The sequence below is a fragment of the Otolemur garnettii genome, unplaced genomic scaffold, assembly GCF_000181295.1.
Source record: "Otolemur garnettii isolate 467f Iridium unplaced genomic scaffold, OtoGar3 scaffold00013, whole genome shotgun sequence".
Taxonomy (NCBI): Eukaryota; Metazoa; Chordata; class Mammalia; order Primates; family Galagidae; genus Otolemur; species Otolemur garnettii.
Genome location: NW_003852408.1, coordinates 3093346 through 3110769, shown reverse-complemented (window position 1 = coordinate 3110769; position 17424 = coordinate 3093346). Strand labels below are relative to the sequence as shown.

Below are 17424 nucleotides of genomic sequence, written 5' to 3'. Positions count from 1 at the left end.
TTGGCCTTCCCATGAGAATTCAGCGTCTGATTCTCCTCCCCTTTCTCCAGCTCCTGCTAATCTTTTCTCTGTTTTCCTCTCTGCCTTTATTCCCAATTTTATTTCTTGTTTCTGCTTTTTCCTTTAGATTACTTAGGTAGCAGCACAGGGCTAAGAACACAGTCTCTGGGGTCAGAACACCTGGGTTCAGCCTTGTTCATCGGACCTGAGGCAAAATCCACACATGGCCACCCTGCAGGATGGCACATAAGTGACACTCATCTCCAGTGGCAGCCTGAGCTCTAAACCACATCTGCCACAGAGGAGGTGTTCACTCAGAGTGAGCTGCTACTGTTAAATATGGCTCTCTTTTCTGTCTTTCCTTTCCCCTCCTCTCTCTCTTCCAGTACCCACGTCTTCTCCACATCTGTACCGCTTCATCTGTGTCTCTCTAGGTGACCTCCTTTCTCCAAATATTCCTGCTCTTAAGCAACATCCCCCACAATTATATCATCCTTCTGCCATCACCTAGTGTGATATTGTAATACCATAAGAAATGTATGCTTGGGCTCCCCTGCTCCTGGCCAGAGTCCCTAAAACCTTTATAATATCCTAAACATCAAGGGTGAAAAAAGCATGTTTTGTCATTCTTATCACCTCTCTTTCACCCATACCTTAGGTTATGTTAAAGAAGTGACTTTTGAAAACCCCTAAGGATGGAAGGCTGGTAAGGAGGAGAGAACTGATCACATGATTGAGGACTAAGAGTTCCAGGAAGGAGAGGGGGAACAGAGATTGACTTCACCACCTACAGTCAATTATTTGATCAATCATGACTATATAATGGAGTTTCTATAACAATCCTAAATGACTGGGCTCAGAATCCTTCTGGGTTAGTAACAAACGGAAGTGCTGGGAGGGTGGTACATCCAGAGAGGGTTTGGAAGCTGGTGCCCTTTCCCCATGCTTTGCCCTATGTATCTCTTTCATTGGGCTGTTTTTGAGTTATATTTTTTTAATAATAAATTAGAAAGAACAAGTTCCCTGAGTTTTGTGAGCCATACTAGGCAAGTATCAAACCCAAATAAGACTTCACAGGAACCTCCAGCACAGGCCACCACATGAGACCTGCAAGTGGCTTCTACAGTGAGAGACCGAGCCATTAACATGCAGAGTCTGTGTAAATTCTGATAGAACTGAATTAAATCATAGGACACTTGGTATCTGCAGAGAATTGGAGAGCTGGTTGGTGTGCTGAAAACCTCCACACATGCACTGTCAGAAGTGTCCTATGCCTCACATGGACATGTTTTCTTTCACTAAGAGTCTTCTCTAATACTGACCATGGGCCATAGTTCTCAGCCTTTCACAGCTCTAGAAGGATTTTCTCCTGGAGGGATCTTTCTAGTCACAATTTCTTCCAGTAGTTAGTGTCTTTAAATCTGGAACTAGTGACACCCTGCACTCCAGTCCCTCCATCCTGGTTATTGGGCCAACAGTGTCTTCTTATGGCTGCTCCTCAAGGACCCAACACCTGGGTAGCAGCTCAGACACACTCCGCTCTCAGCCTTCCTCATCCTCACTCCTCCCTGACTCACCATCTCTATTCAGTACCTCAGGCCCCTTTTCCTCTTAACAGAACAGAAAATTCCCTCTTGTTGTTATTACCTTGTTCAAGACTTAGTTGGCCAGTGGGCCCCTCCACTCTCTTTTCTTCAGCAATTTCTTGCCCATATGAGTTTTCTAGGACCACTGAAGAGCCAGTCAGAGAGAGTCAGAAGGAGAGAGAAGACAATTAGATATATCCAGCAGAGACCTTGGACAACAATTTATATTTAAGAATTCCCAGCCCTTGAGTCACTCAGAGTTTAGTGGGTATGACATGACTTAAAAGTTCTCCCATCATCCCTGGGACAGAACAGAGAAGATGTCATCAAGGAAGACTTTGCTCCCCACACAGAAAAGAGACACTCAGATTTAAGACAAAAAAAGTAAAAACATTGTGAGCTATTTCACTTGCCTAAAAACATTTCAGGTGGTAAGGAAAGCATATATCAGAACAAATCATAGAAGTGAAGTATGTTTTCAGAACTGTTTAAACTGGGAAAGAAATGGGGATTTCTTCTGGAGATCTCACGTCCTAGACAGAGCTTATTATAAAAGAGATTTAGTAATGGGGCTAGAAAAGAGGAATGTTTTGGCTTAATTGGATTAGGGAGGGTGAGTGATTACCAAAGAAACATAAAAGGACATGGGGGTAGCTCACATGGACTTTACGACAGGAGGGGGCAGCATCTCCCGAAGGGCAGGGAGGCAACAGCACTGGGTGAGGTGGTGGGCAGCATCTTGGGCAGCTCTAGTCTTGGAGCTGGTAACCCAAGCACAGGGAGCCTCTAGGGGGCTGGGATGGAGGATCCCTGTAGTCCATGGAGACAATTAGAGCCCCTGAGAAGTGAGCAGTAAAGGTTAACACTGTTCCCTTGGTGTGCACAACCTAAGGATATCCTCGTCATAAACACAATATTGACTTAAAATTTCTGCACCATTATTTTATTTCATTTAATTTTCTCTTCTGATTTAAATGATTTCTTATAGATATTATTTTATTGTTAATTAGATAAGGGTTACTATTGACAGAAATCAACAACCTGTTTAAATTTTTTCCCTTGCTTATAAACCTATTATTCCTCTTGACTGTCTCTTAAATAAACTTCAAATTCCTTAGCTTTAAATGCCAAACCCTTCAAAATCTTTCTCCAACTTGTCTCTTTTGAATCAGCTCCTACACTAACTGCTCTGCACTCTTGATGTGGCCAAATCCAATTCGTTCTGTTTGCAGATGTGCTTGCACCCCTTACTCCTGTTCTGATAGCATCTGCCCTCCAGGGGGCATCTGCCCACTTTTCTTGTGCTGTCTCTAGATTTTATTTGGGAGAACTGTGTTGAGATCAAACTGTGTTGAAATAAAAAGTTTTCTTGGCAAGTGAAAAAAAAAATACGGGGGCATCCTCGTTACTATGTCTCAGTAAAAGAGGAAATCCTGGCTTATTAAGAAAAAGGTCTAGAATCAAGCTATTAGTTTTGTATAGCTCCAAAAGTGGTCCCTGGCATAGCAACCAGTTTTGTGATTGTATAAACAAACATTTACATAATGTTTGTTTCACCCTTTGTGGGTAAAGGGTAAATAAATAAATAAATAAACAAATAAACAATTTCTCCATTGTCAAAGGCAAATTTCACCCAGTATTTACTTTCTTATTTGCTACTCTGGAAATTGTGGCCTTTTTGCTGTTACTAGGCAACCACAGAGCTTAAAAAGAGCCATGACTGGCAGACTGGGAAAGACAAAGCATGAACTACAGGTGTCTGGTGGAAAGTCTTGACTTTGGTCATAATTCAGCTTATTCCTTGTGGGGTCCCCTGCTCCCTGATTAATGAGGACTTATAAGATATATTGACTGTCATGGGCATGTAGTGCCAGGCCAAGGTAGATCCTGCAACTACAGATAAGCTGTCACTCAAGGCAGGTGGTAGTCAACTGGCAACTGCTGTGTAGACCACTACAAGGGCTCCCACTGAAGAGCGGCAACTCATGTTGCCCTGTTGGGATTCTGTTCTTCTAAGTAAACCTGATGTCAGTGTGGCTCCAGTTGTCTTGTGAGTCTAAATGTCCAAGTTAGCAGACTTCAAAGTGGTTGTCATACCATAGCTATCCTTTTTTTTTTTTTTAATTAAATGATAACTATGTACCTTAATGTAATTCTGGGGTAGGTATTACACAATAAGCTTCAAGAAGGCTCACAATTTGCCTTCTTTTGTTAACTGCTCCATCCCCACTGCTGAGCAGTATGTGACATGGGGTAGAAGCTCAATATATGCTTGCTGAAAAAAAATTGGCCCTGGACTTCAGAAGGTAAGTAACAAACCTAATTACCATTTTTGAAGCTTTCATAAATGGGAATTAAATCAGGGTATTCTTGCAGGTGGAAGTCGCTGAACAATTCACTCAAGACTTCTAGGTTAAATGTCTTCTCCAGCTCACTGAGAACGTTGTACACCACTTTTTGTACAGGGACCAGGTTTCCACAAGAGTCTTGAGAATCCTTAAAAAAATTGAAGGGCAGAAATATAAATATGGGTTTCAAAGAGTCCTGGAAAGTAATTTTATACTTAATGTGCTCCAATGGCCCTACATATATATCTTCTCATGTACAGTTTTATAATTTTATGTATTCATATAGCTACTAAATGAAACAAGTAAAGCCTTCCTCCTTAAAAATATCCATTGATGAGTCTGATCTCTTTACTTTCATTGACATTAGATGTAAAAAGGAACAATTTTGGAAAATAAAATCAGGTTTACATAAAATGATGTGTAACCCTGGGCAAGAAGCCTGGCAAGATGTTTTAAGAATAGACTTAGCAGATGATGAGTAGGTGTTCTGTTGACAAACTCTGCCCTTTTCTCAGAACTAACTTTGCCAGAAAGGCTCAGGAAAACAAGGTGACTATTCTCTTTTTGCCATGAACTTGGCCACAGACAAAGCATACTCACAGGCAAAGAGAGGATTTGCTGTTCCGTATATCCAACAGAAACTATTGGTAAAATTAACCAAATTTTAAACATTTAAAAATAGAAGGAAAAAGAAACCTGCAAAATGTTGAAGTAAGCAGAGCAAATATCTACATCCAAATTTGTCCTAAACAGACACTAATTTCCTCTAGGTTTTAATGTTCTTAGACCTAGATATTTAAATTGATGTTAACTAAAATAAAATGCCATGTTAATTAGTATTTCACTAAATTGATTATAATTATTCATCAGTTTCTTAATTGATGTAAAATTATTTCTAATTTACAGTTAATGTTATATTTTATGAATTCCTATAAGACATTGTACATTGATGGAGTATATCTATTTCTGATCCAACTTATTTGGATCAGTGCCATTCACTCTGATGCTAGAGGGTGCCACAGAACACTGTTCCTTGAGTAAGATGTAAGATTTATGCTTCTTCTCCCCTTCTTCGTAACAGAACACTTACAGAATATTTGAAAAGGAATCCCACTCATAGAAGACCCCTCAGTCATCTACTTGTACTCCAAGGTTTTGGTCTAGGGGATATTATCAGTCAAGTTATTTGGGTCTGGCTTACAAGATTGTGACATAGTGAACTTTACTTACTTTAAACAGTTTATCTGTGATTAATTTACGGTCATGAAGGCGCTCAAAGAATGGAAATGTCTTTTTTATTGCATATGAAATGTCCACCTTATGTTGTTGGAAGTGATCAAATATACGATTCCAGATAAGCCTGTCCACTATGTTCTGGTCTTCTGTGGACATCCTAAAGAAAAGGGATATCATGTAAAAATAGTCATTAAGATGCTGAGATGTTTGTGGAGGATATAGGACTTTAAATATGAAGGATAGGCTATAAAGGAACAACATATATAAAAGAGGAGGTCCTGAATAGAGACCAGAGTAAATGGAACTTAAGCAACAAAGAGATATGTAATAGAAGGCAGCATGGAGGTTGTGAAAGGCTAGTATAAATAACTGAAAAATTCCTGTCCATCTCAACTAAAGCCATTGCAAAGATATCATCTACTAAACATAACTGGAATATTATTTAATTTTTAAAAATCTAAATTCCTATAAAATAAAGATGGTATAAGCAGGTCATCCATAAAGAAATGAAAAACAATCATATAAAAATACAATCCAACCTTGAGAATTCATCTTAATTAACAAATAAGAGAAGATAAATCTCAGAAAATTAAAAACAATCTCAGAAAGATAAGAATAAGCTGTTAAGGGAGAAATAGCCTACATTATAAAATTAATTTATAATTAATATTATGTGGTTTAATAATGATAATGATGATAAAGTATAAATTGAGACTATTATGAAAGTATCAATAATATCTCCTGGAACATCTGGTTCTGCTTTGTGTTAATATAAATTTGTATGTGTTATTGATATATATAATGAATCATTTTAGGGTTCTGAATTTCAGAAATTATGACTGCTTCCTGTGAACCTGAGACTGCATTTCTGGCTCTTAGTCAATCATATTATTGTTATGATAATGTCTTAATCAACATCTCTATATTCCTCAATGCTATGAAAACTCATAAACTTTCTTTGTCTAACAAGAACAAAATTATCAGCACTTCCCAGTACCCAAAAGGCAGCAGGGAATAAAAATGCCATATTATTGTTTATTAATTCCTATTTTAAAAAGTTTCTGGTTAGAGTTCCTGGTTAAAGCATATCTTCTTTTTTATTAAAGACCCCACTGAAGTTATAACACAGGAGTTAGATTCACAATGACAAAGAGAATTGTAAAGAACAATGAGTAGATGAAAATTTTCAACCACATGAGAGACTTGCTATTGTAGGGGGAGGATCCTCTCAGACATAAGGAGAGCAATTAGTGTGCCCTGAAGAACCCTGAAGCTTCAGCTGAGATTGAGAGGAAGATGCAGGGCTGAAAAGTTATGTGTTAAAAATGAAGAACAGAACAATGCCCATGATAACTAAATGCAGCCAGGCAGCCGCTCAAGGGCAAATGTGGCTGTCATTTCTTTTGCTATACATTAATACTACCTGTAATTGGATTTCACATAAATGGAATAATACATAATGTATGCTTTTGTATCATGAAAGGGTGCTGGATTTCATCAGATGCTTTTTCTGCATCCATTGAGCTGATCATATTGTCTTTGTTTTTGCTTTTGTTTATGCTGTAAATCACATTTATTGATTTTTATATGGTGAACCATTCCTACATCCCTAAAATGAAGCCCACTTGGTCTTGGTGGATTATATTCTTTATGCGCTCTTGAATTCAGTTTGCTAGTTTATTGAGGACTTTACATCTGTATTCAGAAAGGATATTAGTCTGTGGCTTTCTTTTAAGTGCTCCTGGGAAAATTTGATAACCACATGCACAGAGTAAAATAGGACCCCCTACCTCTCCTCAAAAACTTAACTCAAGATAGATAAAAGACTTACATCTAAGTCATAAAACTATAAGAATTTTATAGGAAAATATTGGGAAAACTCTTCTAGATGTGGGCCTAGGCAAAATATTTATGACTAAGGCTCTAATAGCAGTTATGGCAACATCAAAAATTAATAAATTGGATTTGATTAGATCAAAAAGTTTCTGCATAGTTAAGGAAATGATCAAAAGAGCAAATATATAACCAATAGAATGAAAGAAAATACTCGTAAGCTACACATCTGATTCAGAACTCATAATGAAAACATACAAAGACCTCAAGCAAATCAGTAAGAATAAAAATGAACAATCATATAAAAGTAGACAAAAGACATGAACAGGAGGTTGTGAGAAGAATATATACAAATGGCCAATAAACATATAAAAAAATGCTCAATATCATTAATCATTAGATAAATGCAAATTACAACCACACTGAGATATTACCTTGCTCTGATCACAATGACTTTAAATAAAAAGTAGAAAGCCAATAAATGCTGGCATGAATGAAGAGAGAAAGGAACACTTTTACTCAGTTAATGGTAATGCAAATTAGTATAATCTCTATGGAAAACAATATGCATATTCTTCAAAGATCTAAAAGTGTACCTACCATTCAATCCAGCAATACCACTATTGGGTATTTACCTAAAGGAAAAGAAACTTTTAATCAAAAAGACACCTGCACTCAAATGTTTATTACAGCACAATACACAATTGCAAAAACATAGAATCAACCCACATGCCCATCAATTTCATGAATTGATTAATAAAATGTGGTATTTGTACACCATGGAGTACTATTCTGCCATAAAAATGATGAATTAATACCTTTTGCAACAATCTGAGTGGGACGTAAGACCATTCTCTTAAGTGGAGTATATCAAAGATGGAAAAACAAGCACTATATGTGCTCACCACAAAACTCAAACTAACTGATTAGGACACGTGCACAGGGGAAAGTAAAACTCTGTGGAAATCAAGCAGGGAAGAGGGGAAGAAAAGTAGGGCAATTAACCAACCTAACAAGTGCTATGAACACTATCTGGTTAATGGGCACACCTAACACTAGGACTTGAGTCACAAAAATGATTTATATAGCCTAAAACATTTGCATTCCCTTAACATTTTGAAATTTTAACAAAGGGAAATAATCATTTCATCAGCAAATGAAAAGTATTTTACCATTTCTTCTCTGATAATTATTTCTTTTTTCTTATCTTATTGCATTGGTTCTGAGTTACAAATAATGTTGAAGTGATGATGAGAGTGGACTTTCTTGTCTTCTTTCCAATTTTAGGGAAAAGGTATCAGTATTACTAGTAACTATGATGTTTGATGTATTTACACAAATGTAAATATATATATGCATAAATATATATTTTGAAACTGATTAAAGTAGCTCCTACCTATTCTGCTTAGAATTTTATCAGGAGTAGATGTTGAATTTCATCAAGAGGATCTACTGAAATAGTCATTGGATTATTCGTTTTTATTCTTTAATTTGGTGAATCACATTGGTTGATTTCCAGAGCCTCCTCTTAAGTAGAAACAGATAACCTAAAATCAATAGACATTTGAGAAAGAAGAATATTCAAAAGTAGGAGAAAAAGGTATTGTAGAACAGAAGAACAATTTTGAATACTAACTAGTTTCATGTAAACTAGTTATATAAACAAACTAACAATGTTGAGTTGAGAGGTAAAAGGAAATGTGAGTTAAATGATTTGTTTCAACCATGAATGAAAACAATATGATTGAAATTCAACTATGGGGGGGAGGGGCAAGATGGCTGACTGGAGCCAGGTTTTGACAGAAGGTCCCATCCAGAGGGAAGGATAACGACCAGACAGTACCCAATAAAGCTGAAGATTGGGAGCTGAGCTGAGAAAGAAGAGTGATAACTGCACATCACCATGTGCAGAGACATCTTCCATGTAGATTCAGCAACAGTAGAGCGATCCCACCAGGGTCTAATTTTAGAGAGACACTTCCCCAACCCTGAGGACTGCCAGAGGAAGCCAGACCTCACCCTATAAGGATACTAGTGCTACAGAGCAGCTGGGGCAAAGCCATGGTAGCTGAGGGAGAAAAACATTTGCTGACTTGATATCCTCAGGTTTGGACTGAGCTGAGGTGGAACACTCCCCAGTTGCCATTGAGTACCCAAGGCAGGCAGGTGTCAACTCCCCCATCTGGCTGGTGGCAGAGGGTGGTGGCCACGCCAAGGGGGCAGTGACTTTCCTTTGACTCTGGCAGGCACAAATCCCTGACACATTTGTTTATTGGAGGGAATAGGACCACAGCCCCATGGGGTTACCAGTGACTGGGTGTGAAAGAGGGGCAAGGAGGAGAAAGAGACACCAGCCCCCTGGTCCAACTCTGCTACTGGTTGGGCCTTTTTGACTCCACAGAGCACCAGAGCAAGCCACACTGGAGTAGTTGCTGTCTAGTTGCTGAAGACCTTTCGAACTTTCCCACTTGAGAGTTAGTACTGACTGGGTCAATGGATTTGGAACTCCTGACCTGGGCCAATCACCCAAGGATCCTTCAGGGTGGGACCCCGGTTGTGTAGTAGCGGGAAGGGTAGATTTTCCTCTTCCAGTTGTTACCCATGGAGACAGAGTGTCTTATTTGCTTGTATTTCTCCACAGCTGAGACTTCAACCCAGAGTCTCTGATCCATAAGATCGGACAAATATCAGCTGACTATAAAACAGAGCCACCTAATCCCACCACACCAAACAGGTCCCCAGAGTCTCAGACTGTAACACTGAATGGGTCATTTGCAAAGCTGCAGGGGAAAAAGCTGCAGTCACCTATCCCAGCTCCTTGACAAAGGGCTAACTCCAGGAGCCCTAAATCCAATTTCACCTTACCTGTCCATCTAGCTAAACAGTGAAAAATATTCAAGGCACGGAATCAGCAGAAAAACTCTGGCAACATGAATAACCAAAGTAGATCAACTCCCCCAAGGATGTTAATGTAGACACACCAGATGATCCCATTCATAAACAAATGGCTGAGATGTCAGAAATTAAGTTCAGAATTTGGATAGCAAATAAGATTAACAGAATGGAAGTAAGGTTACAATTAGAAATTCTAATAAATTCAAAAATTATTTCCAGAATTCAATAAATTCAAAGACAAAATCACTAAAGATTTTGACACATTGAGAAAAGAATTTGCAGCCTTCCAAGATATGAGAAATACAGTAGAATCCCTCAGTAACAGAAAGAAGCAGGCAGAAGAAAGAATATCTGAGATCGAAGACAAAGCTTTTGAATGCTTCCAAATGCTCAAAGAGGAAGAGAACTGGAGAGCAAAAATGGATCATTCTCTTAGAGAACTGTGGGACTACTCTAAAAAAGCAAATATTTGCCTTATAGGAATCCCTGAAAGAGAAGATGTTCCAAGAGGCACAGAAGCTTTACTCCAAGAGATAATAGAAAACTTTCCCAACATAGCAAGAGATACTGAAATTCAAATAGCAGGCAGTTTCAGAACCCCAGCATGACTCAATCCAAATAAAGTATCTCCCAGACACATTATAATTAACTTTGCCAAAAGTTATGATTAACTTCTGCAAGTGGCCAGATAGAAGAAAACCATAACCTACAAAGGGAAGAATATTAGAATGACTGCAGATCTCTCTGATGAAACATTTTAAGCCGGAAGAGGATGATCATTGACTTTCAACCTCCTAAAACAAAACAACTTTCAACCCAGAATCCTGTATCTGGCTAAACTGAGTTTCATTTATGATGGTGAAATTAAATACTTTAATGACATTCACATGTTGAAGAAATTTGCCATAACTAAACCAGCTCTCAAGGATATTAATGGTCATTGCAGACCCATCCTCCACAATGATCATCACAATGCTCTACCACCAAAGTAAACTCACTCAAAAACTTTTGATCAAATCCCAACTTCCACAGTAGCAAAAAGTTTAAAAATTTCCACTAGACTTTTTTTTTTACTAGAAATATTTGGTTATTTTTAATCAGCTATTGATGGTATAATAAAATAAACTTAAGTGGTACTTAACTTAAACATTTAAGATAGTTCATCAAAAGGTAGTCTATACACAGTATGTTAAGCCTAATTGTCAAAATAATACCTTTATCTCAGGAAAGGAGACATAAAGGGATAATTAAAATTATAGCCAAAAATTTGGGTTCATCTAGACACTTATAGATGATGTTGTAGGCATATTACAGGCACAATGGTGAAAAACCAATACACTATATTTAAAAATAACAGATAAAAAAGAAAAATATATATTTCAGAGGTAATATCTGAAATTAAAGAAAAATATTCACCAAATATCATAACAGATATTTTAATGACTAATTTTAACATTAAGATTGTTGTTTTGGGGAACATCTTTTCTCTTTGAACATTTAATTAAATGTCCAATGTATTAAATAATTTACAGAGAGAAATAAGTTCTGTGTTCTGGACAAATTAAAAGACCCATAAATATAACACCTTTCCCTCCTGCCCCTGCAAAAGCTCAATTTTTGCAATGGCCGCAACAGAAAATAAACAGTTCACAATTTAAACAGAATTTATAGCATTATAAAAGTTACAGAACCCCTATCATTTCATCATTTTTTCTAACAACAAAGAATACATTGACAGAAGTAAATGATCAGAATGTAAAAAATATATGTGCAAAACTGCATAAATTGTTTTTATCATTGAATAGGGGTAAAACCTCAGAAACACACAATGACAATAATGAAGAAAAATTATATTGAAAGTAATTCTATTTTAGATTTGAAACAACATAGATTATCCTATTACTAAACATTAACAGAAAATGTGGAACCATGAGCAGCAAGAGCAACAAATGATTCGGTAATCATGCCAGCCAAGGAAAAGCTGGAATAGGCCAATGTTTATCTCTAAGAGCCATCCATTCAGACCAGAAACAACTGTAGGACTCACTGAACCTCACTTCAATGCTTTTATTTTTGACTTTGCAGGTCATAAATGAAATATTTGAGGAAGTCTTTTCTCTCCCTCTGAAGGAGTGTTTCTATGCTACTGGCAATCTTTTAAAAAGTTGAATCATAGACTCTTTGGATTTACCTACACCAATCTATTTAACTGGAATTTGAAGCTCATCTTCAAGAACTTGAACCTAATTTTAACTACCTGCATTAACAGGTAGTTAATGTTCTTGCATTTAAATGTTCTTGCATTTGATATGTCTGTGTTCCATCCTGACAGTCTTATATTGAACTTCAACTTTATTTAAGACTTTTTGGTTTTCTACTAGGTATATATCCAAAAGACCAAAAGTCACTTTGCAACAAAGATATTTGGCCCCAGATTGTTCATTGCAGCTCAATTCATAATTGCCATGTCATGAAAAAATCCCGAGTGCCCACTGATGCATGAATGGATTAATAAATTGTGGTATATGTATACCATGGAATACTATGTAGCCTTTAAAGAAGATGGAGACTGTACCTTTTTTATGTTTACATGCATGGAACTGGAAAATATTTTTTTTAGTAAAGTATCTCAGTAATGGAAAGGAAATATCCAATGTACTCAGAACTATTACGAAACTAATTTATAATCACTCACACTTTTATATGAAAGATGAATAACAACTATAGCCCAGGATGTAGGAGGGAAGGGAAGGGGGTGGTTTGATAGAGGGAGGGTAAACAGTGTGACCAGACCTATGGAAGATATTGCAAGGGTACAAGTCAAATCTATCAAGAATAGAACACAAATGTCTTAACACTGTGATTAAGTAAAAGAGGTGAAAGCTATGTTAATTAGTTGGATGTAAGCACTCCAATTTGTACAAATAACACATGGAATCCCACACAGGTATCAATGTATTCATGATCTATGTATATAAGACTTAATAAAAGGAAAAAAAAAAAGAAAAGCTGAAAGTAACAAAAAATTGAGTAAAATTGGACCCTGTAAAACCTTACAAACCCTGAAAAATAAAAAGCACATAACATAGTTTGCGTTTTTAGAAAACAAATGAATTATAAAAGATAAAATTTTAGAAAGTAATAAAAAATTACTTATAATACCAAATCTAAATAAAACGTTTTTTTTTTTTTTTTTTTTTTTTTTGTTTTAAGACAGAGTCTCAAGCTATCACCCTCAGCAGAGTGCTGTGGCATCACAGCTCATAGCAACCTCAAACTCTTGGTCTTAAGTGATTCTCTTGCCTCAGCCTCCCAAGTAGCTGAAGGTACAGGTGCCTGTCACAACACCTGGCTATTTTCGTTGTTGTTTTTGTTGTAGTTATCATTGTTGTTTTAGCTGGCCTGAGCCTGGTTCAAACCCGCCAGCCTCAGTGTCTGTGGCTGGCGCCCTACCCACTGATCCACAGGTACCTCGAAAAAAATGATGACATTAAAGCCATAGAATCCACCTAAAAACACAACTAAGACCAAGTGACACACATTTGTTAAAATCAAATATAAGCAAGTCTTGGCATGCAACTGCAAATAATACATAAAGCCAAGGTGTTCCCATTACTGTCAAGTCAAAAATCAAGAAGCAAATAATGGAACAAATGTTTTATGGGCATTGAAAGACAATTCACTTTTAGTTTTTTGACTCTTTATGCAAAATACATAGGGTCTAGATAAATTAAAAATGATTTATTGTTTAATCTTGTGACTTAAAGACAGAGAACACATTTTTCTCAATATACTGAAAATGTATATCAATATTGAGCATCATCTTGGTCAAAATAGAAGTCTCAATATGTTACAATCAGTAGAAGTACAACACACTATATGTTAAAGAGAATAAATTACTTAGAGATTTTAGAAAACAAAGCAGAGCATGTTCTGCCATGTCCATAATGAAATAAAACTTGCAGCTAAAGATTATTTTAAAATATAAGAAAAAACAAAAAGTAATGAGAATGACGAAAGTGAAGATGGTTCAACATTAGGAAATCTCTCAAGAATTTTATATCAACAAATAAAAGGGGAAAAGCAAACATCCACAAATGATTTTAAAAGGGAATTTAATAAGTCCTAGTGGCTATTTTTATAAAAACTTTATATGAAAGGAAAACTAAGAATATGAAGTTTCTAAATCCCAGAAAAATTACAGTAAACATGAAAATGGTAAAGTCATTTAAATAAAGAAAAACACAGGAATGTCTACCATTACTACTATTATTTTATATATCTATATGAACCTTAAGCCAATGAGATAGGATGTAAAAATGAAATAATTTGTATAAATACTTGAATAGTATGAATTATGTATTTGATGATTATATACACAGAAACCCTTAGACCTTATAAAATCCATAAGAACTCAAAAAAGAATTGCCAAGAAGTATGAATAAAAACATAGATCTATAAAACTTATAGTTTTTATTTGAAACAACATAAATAGAAAAAATAAACATAATAGAAAAAATACTATTCAGACATAGTAATAAATGAACATAATAAACATAAAAAATAAACATAATAGAAAAATACTATTCAGACATAGCAATAAATGAACATGTCTATATTTAAATACATTTGAAAATATGGGACATATATGAAGAAAACTATAAAATCTCACTGAAGTAAAATAAGTAAATAAATGGAGATATATAAATTGTCCCCAATTTGAATAAAACATAGTAATTTAAAAAATCAGTTTTTCTGAAATTATTATGTAAGTGTGGTGCATTTGCAACCTGGAACTCCATTAGACCTGGATAAAATCATGCAAATATTTATTTGACAGAACAAACATCTAAATCAGACAAGAAAAGTATGAAAAGAAAATACCTAGATGAAGATTTCTCTTAATAGATTTGAATGTTCTAAAAAGCAATAAAGATATAGAAGATAGTATACAAAAACATTTTCGACACTTATAACAAAGTGTTACTATATCTGATATTAATAGAAAAAGATTCTATCAATTAAAAATAAACACTCTCTCAAATGGACCTGAATAGGTAGCTTAGAGAAACGAAAATTGAAATGGTCAAAAATGGAGAAGAATGGGCCAATCAAAGAGAAGCGGCAGTGATGTACTGTTATTCTGAGCACAAGGTTACTGCAGCTGTGTGAAACAAAAGTGAGCCAGGGCTTGGCGCCTGTGGCTCAAGTGGCTAAGGCGCCAGCCACATACACCCAAGGTGGCAGGTTCGAATCCAGCCCGGCTTGGCAAACAACAATGACGGCTGCAACCAAAAAATAGCTGGGCGTTGTAGCGGGCGCCTGTGGTCCCAGCTACTCAGGAGGCTGAGGCAGGAGACTCGCTTAAGCCCAGGAGTTGGAGGTTGCTGTGAGCTGTGATGCCACAGCGCTCTACCCAGGGGGACAGCTTGAGGCTCTGTCTCAAAAAAAAAAAAAAAAGCGTCCTGAAGTCAATGCCAGCTGAATAGCAATGGCCTCAGGTAAATCCTTTAACCTTACATATTTTGTCAAGATGGCTGACCAGAGACACCAGCTGCCAGAGTATCTCAGTAAGAAGGAAAAGTGTTAGATAAAAAGAAAAACAAACAAACAAACACAGATTATGTGTAATTTTGAGGGAAAGATGCCAAAACCTACAAGAGAAAGCATGGGAAGAAGTTGCAGACCAGAACAAGAAGGAGCAAAATATCGACAGAGATCAACCCCCGACAGACTTGGACTACAGTGAGAAGGGTAGGTAGAGGGGTGTATTTCTCCCTCCCTCATGTCTCTGACAATCAGCAGGTTCCTGAGCTGTGGAGGAGACTTTCTACCCCAACAAGCCAAAGACTACTTCTGCCTGCCCCGTGAACTAGGACATTCTTGTGGACAAAGTACCAGGCTCTCAGCACTCCTGGGGCACTTCCTGACATACAGACCCAAGCTGAGACAGCGGCAACATTTTGCTTCTCTCGCCACCACATGCTTTTGCCCTACCTAGAGACCTTCAACCTCTCAGATTGCATCTTGCTCTTTTCCACACATTTCCCAACTCTGGCTCAAACTATGGGAGCCACGTGGGGAGATGGGGTCACCAGGGATCTCTGTGACTCCAGAGCCTGGACACTCCAGGTAGGCTGCCTTCTGGAGGGAAGGACAGAGGTGAGATGAAAGCTAGCTTTCCTCTATTCAATCGTTTTACTCCCCATCCCCTCCCAAACTCACAGCTGCTGAGAGAGACAGTTAAGCATCTACTACTCAAACTGACCTATAGATTCAGTACAGTCACTATCAAAATTCCAATGACATTTTCCACAATTGTACAAAAAACAGTACCAAAATTTATAGAGAGTCACAAAAGATCCCAAACAGGAAAAGCAATTGTTACGTATTTTTTATTTAATTTAATTTTTTTCTTATGTCTCACTGCTTTCAAGATTTTCTCTTTCATATTAACTTTAGTGAAGTTAATTATGATGTGTCTGGGGGATGTCTTATTTGGGTTGAGTCGTGCTGGGGTTCTGAAGCTGTCTGCAATCTGAATTTCAGGATCTCTTGACCTATCTGGAAAGTTCTCTTTCATAATTTCATAAAGAAGAGCCTCTGTGTTTTGCAAAGCAACTTCGTCACCTTCAGGGATTCCTATAAGGCGAATATTAGTTTTCTTCGAATTATTCCAGAGCTCTCTGAGAGAATGGTCCGTTTTTGCTTTCCATTTCTGATTCTCTTTGGACGTTTGGACATATTCTGAAGCTTTGTCTTCTATGTCTAAGATCCTTTCTTCTGCCTCCTGCACTCTGTTACCAAAAGATTCCACTGTATTTTTCAGATCTTTGAGGGCTGCAATCTCTTGCCTTAATGTTTCAAAATTTTCAGTGGTTTTGTCTTTGAATTCGTTGAATTTTTGAGTGAAGTTTTGGAATGCTCCTTGAATTTCTATTTCCATCTTTGCCTCTATTCTATTAATCTTATTAGCAATCCAAATTCTGAATTCAATTTCTGACATCTCAGCTATCTGTTTATATAGGGGATCTTCAGTTTTGTCTGCCGCATCCTTTCTTGGGGGGGTTGACCTACTCTGGTTATTCATATTACCAGCCACATCCTTTCTTGGTGGGGGGGGTTGATCTACTCTGGTTATTCATATTACCAGAGCTTTTCCACTGATTCCACCCCATGATTATTTTACCTCGTTTGACTTTTCCCCTTGAAGTTTGTCAAGAACCCATATGGTGTTACGGCCTGAGAGACTGGGGACCTGCTTGGTGTGGTGGGGCTAAGTGGTTCTGTCTTATTTTCAGCTGGTCTCTGTCCTACCCTAGTGATTCAGTTACTCTTGGTTGAAGTCTCTGCTGTGGAGAAATACCAGCAATTAGGTTGCCCCGCCCCCCCACAAACAACAATTGGGCAAGGAAACTCAAACCTTCCAAATCAGTTGTCCCAGTCAGCACCAGTTTCAGATGGAAGAGTTCAAATGTCTCTGGCAGCTAGATAAGAGGGGTCTGCTCACAGCTCAGATATAACTT

At 37.1% G+C, this 17424-nt stretch overlaps 1 protein-coding gene across 1 annotated transcript in view; it reads right to left on the bottom strand.

Annotated features, from left to right (window-relative positions):
* Window positions 1–17424, bottom strand: part of LOC100961182 (nuclear autoantigen Sp-100-like) — a 60034-nt gene that overhangs the window by 21646 nt on the left and 20964 nt on the right. The window contains exons 2-4 of the mRNA XM_023510287.1: window positions 5165–5327; window positions 3914–4082; window positions 1648–1731 (exon numbers count right to left, since the gene is read on the bottom strand). Of these exons, the coding sequence (XP_023366055.1) occupies window positions 1648–1731; window positions 3914–4082; window positions 5165–5327 (416 nt within the window). The remainder of the gene's footprint in view (window positions 1–1647; window positions 1732–3913; window positions 4083–5164; window positions 5328–17424) is intronic.